This window comes from Chrysochloris asiatica, unplaced genomic scaffold (genome assembly GCF_000296735.1).
Source record: "Chrysochloris asiatica unplaced genomic scaffold, ChrAsi1.0 scaffold00057, whole genome shotgun sequence".
NCBI classification, from domain to species: domain Eukaryota; kingdom Metazoa; phylum Chordata; class Mammalia; order Afrosoricida; family Chrysochloridae; genus Chrysochloris; species Chrysochloris asiatica.
In genome coordinates, this window is record NW_006408575.1 from 2951446 (window position 1) to 2967389 (window position 15944).

Here is a 15944-nt window from a genome sequence, read left to right on the forward strand (position 1 = left end):
CACGGACCTGGGTGTCCTTGGTTTATTGATTTTCACATTATTCCTCCAGAAAGGATTCAAGAAGGAGGGGCATTCAGCATGTCCCAAGCAGGATGGCAGGACCACTGGAGCGCACACATTAAGGCACAGCCAAAGTCTCTGGGGGAGAAAGACTTTGCAGGTGTGGACGGCTAGGGCTGACCGAAGGCCATGCCTCCCACACACGGAGACCTGAGGTTAGGAATGAACCTCTCCAGCAGAGATGAGGGACTGTGCTGTTGGCCTGCTGTCCCAGGGAGTAAAGAACCATCAGTGCCCTGGTGGGCCTGGAAGGATTTGACCAGAGCAAATCATGTGGTGACCAGAGCTGGAGCAGCTGGCCCGGATGACTTTGCTGGCACTGTGTCTTGCTTACACAGTTTGGGGTGAGAGGGCTTAGTAAAGGCCATGGCGAGGGCAAGAGCCCTCTGCCACAGGAATGAGTCCAGACAGGCAGAGAGGGGAAGCCAGGCTGAGGAAAGAAGCTGGGGGTGCAATGTCTTTCAAGACGCACTAAGTCCACAATCCTGGCCTTGAGATTCCGAGGCCAAGATGAGTCACCCACTAAGCCTCTTGGTCCTATTATGGTAAAGAGGAGTGTGGGCCAATCAGGAAGCACCTGCTTGTGTCCCTGAGGCTCCAGTCCCAGCCCCTGCCCCATCCTTCTCTCCCTGTCTGAATGTCAGCAGGCTCCACATCCAACAAGGCGTGGCTGTTAGGAGAGTGTGGGCTGCTTGCTTACTTCCCCTGGGTGGCAGAAGATTCTTAACCTTAGGGATGAACTCCACAGAGCTGCTAAATATTCAGAATCGGAACTATCCCTGCTTGGGGCGGTCACTAAAGAACTCATGGCCCAGCCCATTGCCACATGGACTGCAGGACACCTTTGAGGCTTCAGGCCGATTGTGCTGTGGACACTTGGCCACGCTGTGAGGGTGGATGGTCTCAGTGAATGTCGGCCAAGGTGACAAGTGCTCGAACTTTGAGCAACTGGAGAACAGCTCATAGCCACACTTGGCACCCACATAGACATCTGGTTCAAAATGGTTCTGGAAAACCTGGCCTCCAAAGAAGCTGCAGAAAGACATGGCGTTGCTGCCCGCCCAGCAGCGGAACGCCGCCTAGGCTGCCCAGAAGCCACCTACTCCATGACTACACAGCCCTGTACTGCCCTCTAATCATGTTTGAAATGTCTCAATAAAATGAATTGAAAAGAATTTAAATCTGCTCCTTAATTGCAGGTGTTTTTGGAAGCATAATTCTATAGGTTTGAATCTCATATCTGAGCGCCACCCTAAGCTCCTGACTCAGATCTTGCACAAATAGAATTATCTAATCCAGTCAAGCCTGTTTGAGATTTTACTGGTGACTGTGACTTTCTTCAGACTCAGGAGGGAGAAACTCTGCTCTTCACAGTCCAACACCGACAGCTTCAGTGACTAGATACATCCATGAGGCACACTCTGACTAAATAGAAGGCAGAGGCTGGAGCTGTTCCAATGGTGTAGACTTACCAGGGGGTAATGAGTTACCCAGAGTAGGAAGGATCCAAGAGGAAGACTAGTTGAATCCTCCAGTGTGATGAAATTAGAGCTAAAACTTGATCTAGAGTGAAAGACTAGATCTAAAGTAAAGTTGTCAAAAACTTCATTTTGCTTGGACCCACAACCAACACTCATGGAAGCAGGAGTCAAGAAATCAAATGATGTACAGCGTTAAGCAAATCTGCTGCACAAGGCCTCTTTAACATGTTCAAGAGCAAAGACATCAGTTTGAGGACTAAGTTTCGCCTGACGCAAACCATAGCATTTCAATAGCTTCATATGCATGTGAAAGTTGGACAGTGAATAAGGAAGACCGGGAGAAAAATTGATCCATTTGAATTATGGTGCTGGAGAAAAATACTGAAAGTCCCATGGACTACCAGAAGAACAAACAAATCTGTGTTGGAAGAAATACAACGAGAATGCTCCTTAGAAACCAAGATGGTGATGCTTCATCACTCATACTTCTTATATGTTATCAGGAAGGACTAGTCTCTAGAAAAAAGCACCAAGCGTGATAATGTGGAGCATCAGTGAAAAAGAAGAAGACCCCCAATAAGATAGATTGGCATAGTGGCAGCAGCCATGGGCACTATAATTGTGAAGATGGCACAGTACCAGGCAGTGTTTCAATCTGTTCTGCAGAGGGTGGCTATGAGTCGGAACGACTTGATGGCACCAAAACAACAAAAGAGTGAAAGACTTGTGCTTCAATCTGAGCTCTAACTCTTGATCTCTCTGGGCTTCGATGTGTTTATTGTTGTTTAAGCAATAGATCGCTTTTCCCAAGCAAAGCATGAAGCCTAATCATATAAATCAGATAAAGATGGTTGTTGTTATTCCTAGGTGCCCTGGAGTTGGTTCCAGTTCATACAGACCTTATGGACAACAAACCAAAGCACTGCCTAGTCCTGTGCCATCCTCAGTCGTTTCTATGTTTGAGTTCATTGCTGTAGTCACTAAGCCAATCCATCTCATTGAGGGTCTTCCTCTCTTTTGCTGACCCTCTACTTGATCAAGCATGATATCCAGGGATTGGTCTCTTTTAATAACATGTCCAAAGTACAGGAGATGAAGTCTTGCCATCCTTGCTTCTAAGAAGCATTTTGGCTGTACTTCTTCCAAGACAGATTTGTCCATTCTTCCCATGGTATATTCAATATTCTTTGCCAACACCATAACTCAATTGAGTCAATTCTTCTTCAGTCTTCCTTATTTAGTATCCGCCTTTCACATTCATATGAAGTCATTAAAACTAAAAAAATAAAAAACAATGGCTTGAGTCAGGCACACCTTAGTCTTCAAAGTAACATCTTTTGAACACTAGAGATCTTTTGAAGCAGATTTGCCAAATGAAATGTCCTTTGACTTCTCAACTGCTACTTCTATGGGCATTGGTTATGGATCCAAATAAATGAAATTCTTAACAGCTTCAATCTTTGCTCCATGCATCATGACGTTGCTTATTCGTATAGTTGTAAGGATTTGTGTTTTATATTGAGTGGTAATCCATATTGAAGGCTATAATCTTTCATCTTCGTCAGTAAATTTCAGAATACCAGAAAGATGTTTGCCCATGATTTATTATGAAAAGGTATTGGACTGTGTGGATCATAACAAGTTAAGAGTTGAGATAGCAGATAAGAGCAGAGCTGCCCTAATTCAAACAAGTTTCTGTTGTCACTCCCTTTCTTGTCTTCTCCTCCCTTATTTGCCTCTGGTCAAAGCAGCACTGTAGAATTCTAGGGACCTAAGGACAATCAGAAAGGAAAAGCACCTGACTAGACAATCCCTGAAATTCCTCTCAGCTATGATTCTAAAATTGTAGTTAAATTGTTAGCAATATCTCTAAAGGATAAAATGCATATACTTTGACCCACTTATTCCACATGTGGTAATAGATCCTACAGACACACTCCCAAATGTGGGTAAAAGCACTGCTTGCCCCACCCACAATTCTCCACCAGACTCCTTTAAAAAGGATGAAGACAATTTAATATTCTTCATTAAGAAAGAGGTTAAACAATTTGAGTGCCTACATATGTTGTTGTTAGGTGCCTACTCCCATAGCAACCCTGTGTAGTTTCCAAGGAGCAGCTGGTGAGCTTCAATCTCTGACCTTGTGGTTCAAACTGACTTTTCAGCCCAGTGCATTAACCACAGCACCACACCAGGACTCCACCTACCTATAGTGCATGTTTTGTGTGTCTCCGTAATAAGGTTACTGTGAATGTGTGGATAGAGAAAGATGCCAAGAGGTACAGTTAAGTGAAAAAGCAAAGGTGGTGTAGGAATATGTATACATACACATCTATGTTGTTGTTGTTGTTGTTAGGTGCCATTGAGTTGGTACTGAGTCATAGCGACCTTATGCACAGCAGAACAAAGCACTGACTGATCCTGGGACAACCTCACTACTGTTACCACGTTTGAGTCTATCGATGCTGTCTCTTGGCCAATCCATCTCGTTGGGGGTCTTCTTCTTTTTCTCTGACTCTCCACCTTACTAAACATGATATCCTTCTCCAGCGATTCGTCCCTCCTGACAATATGTCCGAAGTATGAGAGACGAAGTTTGGCCATCTTGGCCTCCAAGGAGCACTCTGGCTACACTTCTTCCAAAATGGATCTATTGATTCTTTTGGCAGCCCATGACAACAAAACTCAAAAGCATCAATTCTTCTCTGGTCTTCCTTACTCACTGTCCAGCTTTCGCATGCATATGAGGTTATTGAAAATACCATGGCTTGGGTCAAGCGCACCTATACATACACACATATATACATTGTGGTATAGGATTTTATTTTAGAAAATTTCATGCATAAACTTATATATTCAATGCAAGGCATGCAAGTAAGATCTCACAATGTTCCTTTACAACCAGAAAATCAAAATTAACCATTATAATATTAGTTCAGTGCTTAGAGTCCAAATCTCGAGACTTCAGGTTTTTCCCTTTAATGAGAGGTCTCGGGAGAATGCTTAACTATGACTCCGACCCAGTGAAGGTCCCTCCTAGTTCTGCGGTGAGTAACATCTCAGTTCCATCTTGGCCTTCTCTCAGTGGCTGAGCAGAAATTTAGGGTTCATATGTGAATTTGTCACCTTGGCTCCACACAACAAGAGCAGTGTGACATCAAAAACCACTGTTATGTTTTCCCTTCAGGGTTCGAGGCCCTCTGAATGATTCATCTTTTCTTCAAGATTAGAGCTTAGAAAACTTTACTTGGAGATTAATTATGTTGAATAATAACATATCCTATCTGAGGAATCCTGGTGTGGTACTGTGGGCCAATGTGTCAGACTGTAAAGTCGTTTGAACTGTAAGGTCGATGGTTCAAGCTCACCAGCTGCTCCTTGGAAACCCTATACAGGGTTGTTATGGGTTGGAATTGACTCGATGACACTTAACAACAACAACAACATATTTGTGTTATGTTACATCATGCCAGGTCAAAATGAGTTTAAAGATTATTATGTTCTTCATATACTTCTCATTCTAAATAGCCTTCCAGTGACTTACAGGTTTCTAATGACTTATAGTTACTCTTAGAGAGCTTCACAAACATAGACATCTTTCTCTTTATAAATTCATATTATGAGTGCTTATACATATGGGTTTTGAGAGCCTAGTAGTGACTTACACCTTATGGGATTTAAGATTTTTATAGAAACATGGATATATATGCATACACACATACATAAATATTTCAGTGTACATAGAAATTTCTAGAAAGATGGCAGTAGCTGCCTGTGGTAGGGAGAGATCGACAAGAAAAGAGGCTTGCTTTATGTGGTGTGTCTTTTTATACAGTGTCAGCTTCTCATTGTGCACATGTTGTTGTTGTTGCTGAGTGTCATCAAGTTCATTCCAACTCATAGCAACCTTGTATAAAGTTTCCAACCTTGAACCACCAACCTTGTGTCTAGGGCTTACCTTACAGTGCCACATCAGGACACCACATTGTTGTTAAGTGCCATTGAATCGATTCCAACTCATGATGACCCTGTATAGGGTTTCCAAGGAGTGGCTGGTGGGTTTGAACTGACCTTGTGGTCTAATGCATTACCCTGCAGAGCCACACAGGACTCCAGGACACTATGTATTATTCTTTAAATAAGTACAAACAAATTTTGTTAAAACCATTTTTAAACAGTGAAGTTGGACCCTCTATGCATTTCTAGAAAGTAAAAATTACCACTTTGTCTGTTGGGCTTTGGTAAAGCTAAATTTCTGCCTGGGAGGGACAGGAGGCAGAATTCTATGAATTTTCCACCCGTGCTTGCTTTAAGGCCATCTGTTCTTGGGCCTGCAAATGGCCTCTACCCTCCCAGGCAAGCTCTCTGGTCCTTGGACCCAGCAGGCTGCACTAGCCAGCGTTCCCTGTAAGGCTCTTTTTAGAAAAGTTAGACATTTATGAAGCTCACAGGAGGTTTTATTTGCTTCCACAGAAAGCAACAGAAAGGTTAGTGTGCTTTAGATAAAGAGGGCTTTTTCCACACATTGAAGCTCAGCCAAGTTGCCAGCATGGCCATATTCATGTAGGAATTTACCCACCTTGGAAAAGTAAAAACTTAGACACCAAATAGTACTTCTGGTACCTTCCACTTCAACAGCTGACAGTATAACACAGGGTCTTTGGAATAAAGCTGTGGCTAAATCACTATACGTGGAAATATACTAGTTTGAAAACAAGTGCTATTTTTTCCCCCAGAAGTCTAATAAATATACATAGCTTTTTCATAATTAACACAAAAACACAAGATTTTATTTTTTAATTAATTGTAAAATAGATAGTTAAGTAGGATATAAAAGAATATTGGGAAATAACATTATAGAAAGCTTGTAAGCCTGTCTTCAGCCTCTAACTGATTGGAATAACAAAAACGGGTACTAGAATTTGTCCAGTGAAATGGCAACTTGTTTAAGCTTTGTCGAGTATGGGGCCTTAGGTGGAATCCTGAGCCCCATCCAACCATTCTGAGGTTGGAAGTTCCCACTTGAAAGGACATGCAGACCAACCCAGAGTGGCAAGAGGAACAGAAGGTACTTACTTCTTGAAAGAAAGGCGGCCAGCAGACAAAAGAAAAGAAAAAAAAAAAAGGCAGACTATTTGGCTATTACAAAAATAAGCAAGCTGTTCACCAGGAAGTCATCAAGGCAAGAAAAGTCAGTCTGTCAGAATAAACCCCCTTCTAAGACTAAAAAACTCAAAGGAAACACACAAGCAGGCTTGTAAGCTCACTAGTGCCATCTTGGTCTCCTTGTAAGTGGAAGTGTGGGAAAGACAGCAATGAAGACATGGGCTGAGTTCAACACTGTTCCATAGACACTTGTTGACCTTGAGATGAGAGAGAGAAGAGCAAGGGCTGGTTGGTTCTAACTTTAGGGAGACTTGGTGACTCCTGAGTCCATGGACACTGACCTAGCCACTGAGGGCTAGAGCTAAGAGTAAAGCAGGCGGGGTATGTTAGAACACTCAAACTTGCAGATAGTACCTATTTGGTCTAGTTTGGATGGCTTGGTGATCGCAACTCGGCTAGAGGAAAAGAAGTTTAATACAGGAAGCAAGTGTAAATTGCTACAATTTGATGAACTTAAGCTTTGTTTATGGTTGTGGTGGTATGCCCTGGAGTCAGTTACAGCTCATAGCAACCCTGCATAGGATTTCCGAGACTGTAAATCTTTACAGGAGCAGAAAGCCTCATCTTTCTCCTGCATAATGGCTGGTAGTTTCTAATTGCTGACCTTGAGGTTATTAGCCCAACTCATACTCGCTACCCTACCAGAGTTTCTTTGATTATAGGTGTAGTTACTCAAAATTCCAATGGAGAGGGAAGGAATCTTCACATCAAAGATCAAGCCTATGCCCTCAGGGTTGATTGGATGGGCAACTTAAAACATTCACTCCCAAAAATAAGGGCTATAAAGGCATGAAATGGCTGGCTTCCAAGTTTTCAAGAGTATGCATAGTTTCAGAGTGAGACGGGGAAGGTAGAAACCCATTGAATAGTTTTTCTCTTGTCTAAATGGGTCTGGTGAAAGGGGGTGGGGGAAGATGGGGATAAGATTCTTTTGATTTAATAGTGAGTTGCTCTGGTAGTGTAGTGGTTACAAATCGGGCTGGGAACTACATGGTCAGCAGTTCAAAACTACCAGCTTCTCCGCGGGAGAAAGATGAGGCTTTCTGCTCCCGTAAAGATTTACAGCCTTGGAAACCCTGTTCAGGGTTGCTATGGGTCGGAATCGACTCGACGGCACTTAACAACAACAATTATTATCATGACTATTTGCAGTTGTCACAACTGTAAAGGTAGAAGATATATAACCAAAAAGTGAAATAATTAATCTTTCATTCCAGGAACAGAGGATCCCAGGACCATCAAAAGGAAAGAGCATTGGCAGAGTACGGGATCCTAACCAGAGAAAAGCGACACCAGAGACAGAGGCAGAGGTGATGGCATGGAGAGAGAGAGCAGCTAAAGACTCTAGACCATGCAATGAGAAAGGCTGTGTGCCGGCCAACAGAGGCTGGCTTGCAAAATGTGCTCTTTGGCCATTTAAATGAATATGTATGTATTGTCTGTGTGTTTTGTGCACATTAAAAAAAAAAAGGAATAGAGACAAATACTGATACATGAAGGGGATTGTACTCATTACAATGAAACAAAATACAATTAGTAAAGTGCAAAATTGATGATCTGCCTTGCAAACTATCACTCAATTTACAATAAAAGCTTTAAAAAGAAAAAAAATAATAATAAAAGGAAATAAAGTGATTTGAGGAGATTAATTCATTATATCCAAACAATCGCTGTAATTCTAATGTAAATGTGGCAGATGAAATGGGAGGGGATGTTAGAAGACAAAGGGAATGCTAAAAGACATGATTATAACAATAGTTATCAAAGTAAAGAACATTCTTGGTTTCAATCTGTATAAATAATTTAATCTGTCTGAACCTCAATTTCCTTATCTGTAAAGCAGGGATAGTGAGGGTTGTTGGGTACCATCACATTGATTTTTTGACTCATAGCAACCCCGTGTGACAAAGTAGAAGAGTTTTGACTCTTAGCCACCCCATATGATAGGGTTTTGCAGGCTATGATTTTTTTTTTTTTTATCATTCATAAATTTCATTTAAAAAGGGAGTTAACACATAGATCAGGATTGTATGAGAAAAAAACTCCATCTTTCTACAGGCCACTCTACTCCCTCCTGGATGGGGCTCTCCCACATCAGGCACAATAGCTGCACTTGTCTGATGCCGCTTTGCAGATGCAGCCCTGGGCACACTTGGCACAGCCTGCAGCACAGCAGAAGCAGCAGCTCTTCTTGCAGGAGGTACCTTTGCACTCTTTGCACTTGCAGGAGCCAGCGCAGACACAGGAGTCACCAGTAGCACAGGGGCAGTTGGGGTCCATTTCAAATGAGGTGGGCTAGGTCGTACGTAGACAGGTGTCGAACAGGATGCTAGGATGGTGGAAGGCATCTGTAGGCCGCAATCTTTATGGGGACTCCTGGTGTTGTACTGTAGAGTCAGCACTGGGCTGTGAACCCCAAGGTTAACAGTTCAAACCCACAACTTGCTCCTCGGAAACCCTATACAGGTTACAGAACTGACTTAATAGCACTTAATAACAACAGTCTATGGGGCAGTCCTGGTATAGTGTTGTAGGATAAACACTGGATCTGAAGGTTTATTTGAACCACAAGGTTGGCAGTTCAAACACACCAGCTGCTCCTCAGAAACCCTATACAAGGTAGCTATGAGTTGAACCTGTCTGTTTTGATGTCACTTAACAACAACTACCATTGTGGAAGCAGCTGACCAGGTTTTCTTCTTGCAGAGCCACTGGTGAGTTCAAATCACCAATCTTTTGATTAGCAGAGGTGCACTTAACCATTGCACCCCCAGAAGTCCTATCATGAGGATACCTCCTTCATAAACTTGTAGAGCAAAGTAAAAGACACAAGCTAGGTAGAGTGGTTGGCAGATAGTGAAATTCAAGCTAGGTAACTATTATTATATATTTGAATGCCTACTGTGTACCTCACTTTGGTTACCACACCCTACTACGTTAAGTTTGATTTTCTGCACCTCTGGTAGCGTATTGGTTATGAATTGGGCTGTGAACCGCAAGGTCAGCAGTTCGAAACTAACTGGGAGAAAGATGAGGCTTTCTGCTCCCATAAAGATTTACAGCCTTGGAAACCCTGTACAGGGTCGCTATGAGTCAGAACCAACTCCACAGCACATAACAACAACAGATGAGGAAGGTGAGACTTAAGGAGATTTTCCAAGTCACATAGCTAGTGGTAGAACTGAGACTTGAACTCTGTCATTCTCCCTCCAAACTCATAATCTTTCCAGGAAATCCTGTAACAGTATCTGGGCTTCATTCAGTTCAGCCTATTTGTGTTTGCCCTAACCAGCTGTGCCCTAAATCTAACACTGTTTTTGGAGATGAGTGGGAAAATCAAGTACCTGAGGGTTCATTTGATTTCCCCAAGTTCACCCTACAGGTGAGTAACCAAACAATCCAAAGGTCTTTGTCTTTTGGACCATGTATGACTTTTCCATCACAACCTATGCCTCAGATGTTTGCAAGATCCTAAGCTTTTGCTTCCTGAGATGGAGTAGGATTCTGGGAAAGAAAAGCCCTAACAATGGGTGTGCTAGTCACCTCAGTCAAACCAAAAAATTTAGTTGATCAAATGGAGCTGTTGCTCCTCAGGACCTTAGTGTCAGTGAGAAAAGATTGCATATTCCATCAGTCTTGAACACTAGGGTGCTGAAGGCACAGTCAGATAACTTAGATCCAATACTGTCCATCCTGGAGTTGGACATGACCCCTGACCTACAGACTCAGGCCAGGAAGCCAGATATCAAAGCAACCAATGAATTAAAGTTGGTGATGATGAAAAGGTATCATGATCTCTGTTTCACTTCCTCAACTTCTACCTTTCCAGAAGATTGAAGACTAGCTCATATGTGAAATGGAAACAAACCTCAGTGGCACCAAGTTGACAGATCCACAGAAATTCTGCCCATACTAATGTGAAAAAACTGTATTTAAAAGGAAGCATGTCACAATGGACTACCACACACTGTTGAAGAGTAAGGATGAATCTGCAAAACACCTCAGAACATGAATGAACCAGGAGGACATTAAACAGAGTGAAATTAGTCAATCACAAAAGGACAAATACTGTATGGGATCTCTGTTGTAAATGTTGAGAAAAGGTTTTCTTGATAAAAGAAACATTTTAGACCTGAGAACTCCTGAACCCATGGACACTTATGTAGCCATGGAGAGACAGAGCTGACAGTGAAGTGTCCAGCTGATATGAAGTAGGGGGAGATGCACAAGAATGCCCACACTTATAGATAGTACCCATTTAACCTAACCTTGATCCTTGATGGTTCGATGACTAGAGCTTGACTAGAGGAAGATAAAGAAATTTGATAAAGAAAACAAATGTAAATTTCTACAATTTGATGAACTTGATCTATAGTTATGGATATAGTAGCTCAAAATACCAACCAAGAGGTAAGGAGTATTCACATCAATGATTAAACCTATCCCCTCAGCATACAGGATAGATAGGGGTGGACAATGTACCTAAAATGGGGGTTGTTGTTATTGTTGTTAAGTGCCCTCAAGTTGATTCTGACCCATAGTGACCCTGTATAGGGTTTCCGAGGAGCAGCTGATGAGCTTGATCTGCCGATCTTGCAGTTCAAACAGCTTTGCAGTCTGGCGCATTAATCCACAGCACTGGGGGTGTATAAGGGCACAAAGTGACTGGCTTACAAGTTTTCAAGAGGGAGTTTAGTTTCAGAGTGTGCAGGGGAAGGTAGAATCCCTACTGAATTGTTTTCATTGTGTCAAGACAGGTCTGGTGAAAAGAGATGGGGATAAGATCCGTATGATTCAACAGTGAGTAACTATTACGGCTAAATGTGATTGTCACAACTGTAAAGGTAGAAGTTTTGTAACTTAAAGTGGAGAGTAAATCTTAAATTCCAGGAACAGAGGACCCTAGGACCATCAAGAGAGAAGAGCATGAGTGGAATGTGAGACTCTAACCAGAGAAACGCGACACCAGAGATGGAGACAGAGATGATGACATGGAGAAATAGAGCAGCTGAGGACCCTAGACTCATGGGAAGAGAAAGGCTGTGTGCTGGTGGCCAGGAGACAGGCTTGCAGAATGTGCCCTTTGGTTGTTTAAATTATTATATATTTCTGAGTGTATATTAAAAAACAAAAACAGAGGGAATAGAAGCAAATACTGTTGAATGATGAAGCACTGAGTGGATTGTAATAATTTCAGCGAAACGAAATACAATAGGATGAGTGCAAAACCCATGTTCTTCCATGTAAACTATCGCTCAATTCAGAATAAAAGCTTAAAATAGAAAAATAAATGAAACGAAGAAACATTCTATGATGGCTACCAGGGTGGGAGGGAAGGGAAAGTTATTCACTGGGTAGAGGTTAATGCATGTTAACATGGGTGATGGGGGACGCAATAGAAAAGGGGGAGATTGGCAGAGAAAAAATAAAAGTAGTGAAAGACAGAGGGCAGGATCCAAGAGTTGAAGTGAATAGCTGGTGGTACGTGGAGATGACTGCAAGCATTGTAATGAAGCAATGAGTTATTGAATTCAAAATGAATGATCTTCTCTGTAAACTTTCATTTAATTCACAAAAAGTTTTGGTTTTTTTTAATGTCCCCAAATGGTTTTCAGACAAAGCACATGATGTAATCCTTGATTCAATCCTCCAAAGTGAAATCATGAAATTGTGTGGACAAAACAGAATTGCAAAATTGATGGTACCCCCTGTAGGTCAACTTTCAGCCAGGCAATAGACAGGGTCATATGGTGAACAATAACATCAGAGATGTGCTCCTCAGAACAAGCAACCATAGGAGAACCAAAGGGCAGCATTTGGCCAAGGACAAAGCTCAGAAGGCAGAGAGGAACAAGAAAGGAGGCAAATGGAAATTGGAAACACAGGGATTAAGTGGGAAGAGTGTTGTTACATTATGGGGATTTTGCAAACAATGTCACAGAACAAAATGTATGTGAAATGCTGAATGGAAAACTCATTTGCTCTGTAAAATTTCACCCAAATCACAACAAACAGTTTAAGGGGAAAAACAAAACTACTGGGCAGCAGGATTTAAAGTCCATTTTGGATAAAATGTAGCAGAGTAATGTACTGCAAAGATTTCACAAGGCTGAATTTTTTTCTGGTGTGTACATCATACTCATAAGCAAGGGTGTTGCTAACCAACCACAAGATTGGCAGTTCAAACCCACCAGCTCTCTGCAGGAGAAAGATGAATCTTCCTGTTTCTGTAAACGTTTACAATCTTGGAAACCCTAAACAGGGTTGCGAAGAGTCAGAAGTGACTAGATGGCATTTAACAACACCATCTACAAACCCCTTTTATCTGGGGGTAGGTTTAAGATTGGCTAGAGGGCAGTGATGGCTCAGCTGTTGAAATATTGCCTTTCATGCAGAGACCAGTGTTCATTCAATTTCTAGCCAGTACAGCCACCACCAAGTTGCCAATGGAGTCTTGTGTGTTACTATGGTGTTGTACAGGTTCCAGTAGTCTTCAGACTAAGACAGTTAGGAAGAAAGGCCTGGAGATCTACTTCAGAAAATCAGCCAGTGAAAACCCAATGGAGCACAGCTGCTTAATCCTGCTGGGTATGGGAGAGCCAAGAGTCAGATCGCTAACTCAACTGCAGTTAACAACAGGTCTGGCTAGGTAGCATTGGGCTTCTTAGCAGAAACTGATATTACATTTCAGACAGGCTAAACCTTCTTGTGGGAAAGGTTGTTGCTGTTAAGTGATGTCAAGTTGGCTCTGACCCATAGTGACCCTGAATAGGGTTTCTGAGCAGTGGTTAGTGAGTTTAAACCGCTTGAGGTTCAAACCAACCTTGCAGTCCAGTGCTTATCCTACAGCATCTCACCAGGACTCCTGTGGGAAGGGTACTGGTGGTGGTGGTGGTGGTTATGTGCCGTGGAGTCGGTTCCGACTCATAGTGACCCGGTACAGGGTTTTCGAGGCTGTAAATCTTTACGGAAAGGTTACTGGACTAAAACTCAATTCAGTGCATGATCCTTCTTGTACCCTGCAAGATCTCTGCTGGTCATTTAGGCATTGTATTGAGATCACTATTGTTTTGAGACTCAGGTCACTTCCCACACATATCATTTCAGTGTCTCTGAAATGTTTGTACCTCTTTTTTTTTTTTTTTTAATGAGGTAATTGAATGAAACCAAAGGTCACAAACTCAACTGCCTACTGAGGTTGAATAGAAATATCAGTGAGAATAAGGGGCCAGGTGGAAACAAGACTAAGTGGTAGGAACTGTAGCAAATGGGAAAACTCAGGCTGCTGTCCATGGAGGCAGCTACCACTCAGCTCCAAACAAATGCACCCAATGGAATTGCGGGTCCAGTTCTGAGTGACCTTCGACCTCTTCAAAAGAAACTGAAAACCCATTTATTTATGAGAAATATCTTGATTTTTTTAGTTCTGAGTGACCTTCGACCTCTTCAAAAGAAACTGAAAACCCATTTATTTATGAGAAATATCTTGATTTTTAAGTACAGGTAGTCCTTGGCTTATGATGGAATTCCGCTCCAACAACGTCATCATAAGTCAGTTCTGACATTAGTCAAGTACTTCAGATTTTTGTTTTTAGTTTTTATTATGATTACCTTTTATTATCAGTGTTTTTATCAATCCAGCAGTATTTCTTCCAAGCAGACGCATGATTCTATCTTTAAATGCCTTGAAACCAGATATCAACATCACCCTTTTGTGAACATAGGTCCTTTTCCAAAATAAGCCTCTTTTGTCCACACTGAAAATCCACTCTAGTGATATTCTTCATCTTATATTATCTGATCCAACTCATCCTTGAATTTTTCGGCAGCTTCAAAATTGGCCCTCCCTGCTCCTCCAGTTTTATGCACATTATGTAAGCCAAATATTGCAACGCTGTTTGTAGTACATATTACTAATGATAAGATGTAAAACACACACACACACACACGCCAAAATATGTCCAGAATGCTCCTTGGAAGGCAGATGGCCAGACTTCATCTCTCATGCTTCATCGCTTATACTTTGGACATATTATCAGAAGGGACCAGTCCTTGGAGAAGGATATTGTGTTTGGTAAAGTAAAGAGTCTGAGAAAAAGAGGAAGACCCTTAGCAAGATGGATTGGCACAATTGCAGCAGCTATGGGCTCCAATGTAGCAATGATTGTGAGGATGACGCAAGGCTGGGCTGTGTTTGCTCTGTTATGCATACGGTCACTATGAGTCGGTACTGAACAACCTGTATTAGTTACCAATTCAAATTTAAAGAGCAAAACAAAAATGTAAAAACTTTACAGCCAAGTAAGTCTATGTAACAGCTGGAATAGACCTTGTAGCTACCAATTTCACATGCCTCAATACATTGTTTTTAAGGTTCTTTCCAGGCCCAGTTGTCTAAGATTCTAAACAGCTGCTGGATGAATTCTTGACCTCTCTGGAGCTCTTTGTCTGTAAAATGAGGATATTGATTCTTGTTTGGTTTGTCCCTACCCGGTTGCTATGAAACTTCAGCAAAGTATTAAAAACACTCTGCAAATTACAGGATTTGGCTAATGTGAGGAGTTATTGTAACTTCAAGGGAGAGTACTCAACCCCAAACCAAAGAAGATAAGCACTTAATGATTTTGTAAAAAAAAAAAAAAAAAATTCAACCAGGTCTGCAATGTCAAGCATTTATTTATACTTCATTAAATATCCATCCAATCGCTTAGGAAAGACCAGAGAGAGACCTACCCTTCCATCTGGAGTCCTGGGGCCAGAGTAAGCCGGAACCTCACCCATCAGGACGGGCCACACATCAAAAAATTCCTAGGAGCGAGTAAAACAATAATTATACATTTTGAAAATAGATCAAGATAAAGAAATTTAGAAGCTGTCTGTACATGTTGTTGCTGTTAAGTGCCATCAAGTCAATTCTAACTCATAGTGACCTTGTATAGGGTTTCCAAGGAGCGGCTGGTGAGTTTGAACCTCTGTCCTTGTGGTTCATACCAACGTTGCAGTCCAGTGCATTAACCCACAGCACCACACCAGGACTGTATGACCCACTTATCTGAGTCATCTATCACATCACTGATATCTGAAGAGTGGGGGAGCCTAAGCTCAGAAGGGCATAGCTAAAATGGAGTTCATTGCAATATCATTTATAATAGTGAAAAATTAGAAACAGCCAACCTAAACATCATATAACAGGGGACTTATTAAACCAATTTTGGTACACCTATAGTGTACCCAAAG

At 41.8% G+C, this 15944-nt stretch overlaps 2 protein-coding genes across 3 annotated transcripts in view; both read right to left on the reverse strand.

Annotated features, from left to right (window-relative positions):
- Positions 1 to 15944, reverse strand: part of PDE6A (phosphodiesterase 6A, cGMP-specific, rod, alpha) — a 120959-nt gene that overhangs the window by 73042 nt on the left and 31973 nt on the right. For both annotated transcript variants that reach the window (XM_006863870.1, XM_006863871.1), the window contains one exon: positions 15441 to 15515. In XM_006863870.1, the coding sequence (XP_006863932.1) occupies positions 15441 to 15515 (75 nt within the window). The remainder of the gene's footprint in view (positions 1 to 15440; positions 15516 to 15944) is intronic.
- Positions 8795 to 8989, reverse strand: LOC102829187 (metallothionein-2-like). The gene has a single exon (XM_006863869.1). The coding sequence runs from the start codon at positions 8985 to 8987 to the stop codon at positions 8802 to 8804; it is 186 nt and encodes a 61-aa protein (XP_006863931.1). The 5' UTR covers positions 8988 to 8989; the 3' UTR covers positions 8795 to 8801.

Coding starts and splice junctions, on each gene's coding strand:
- LOC102829187 (XM_006863869.1), bottom strand. CDS start 8,987: ATGGACCCCAACTGCCCCTGTGCTACTGGTGACTCCTGTGTCTGCGCT.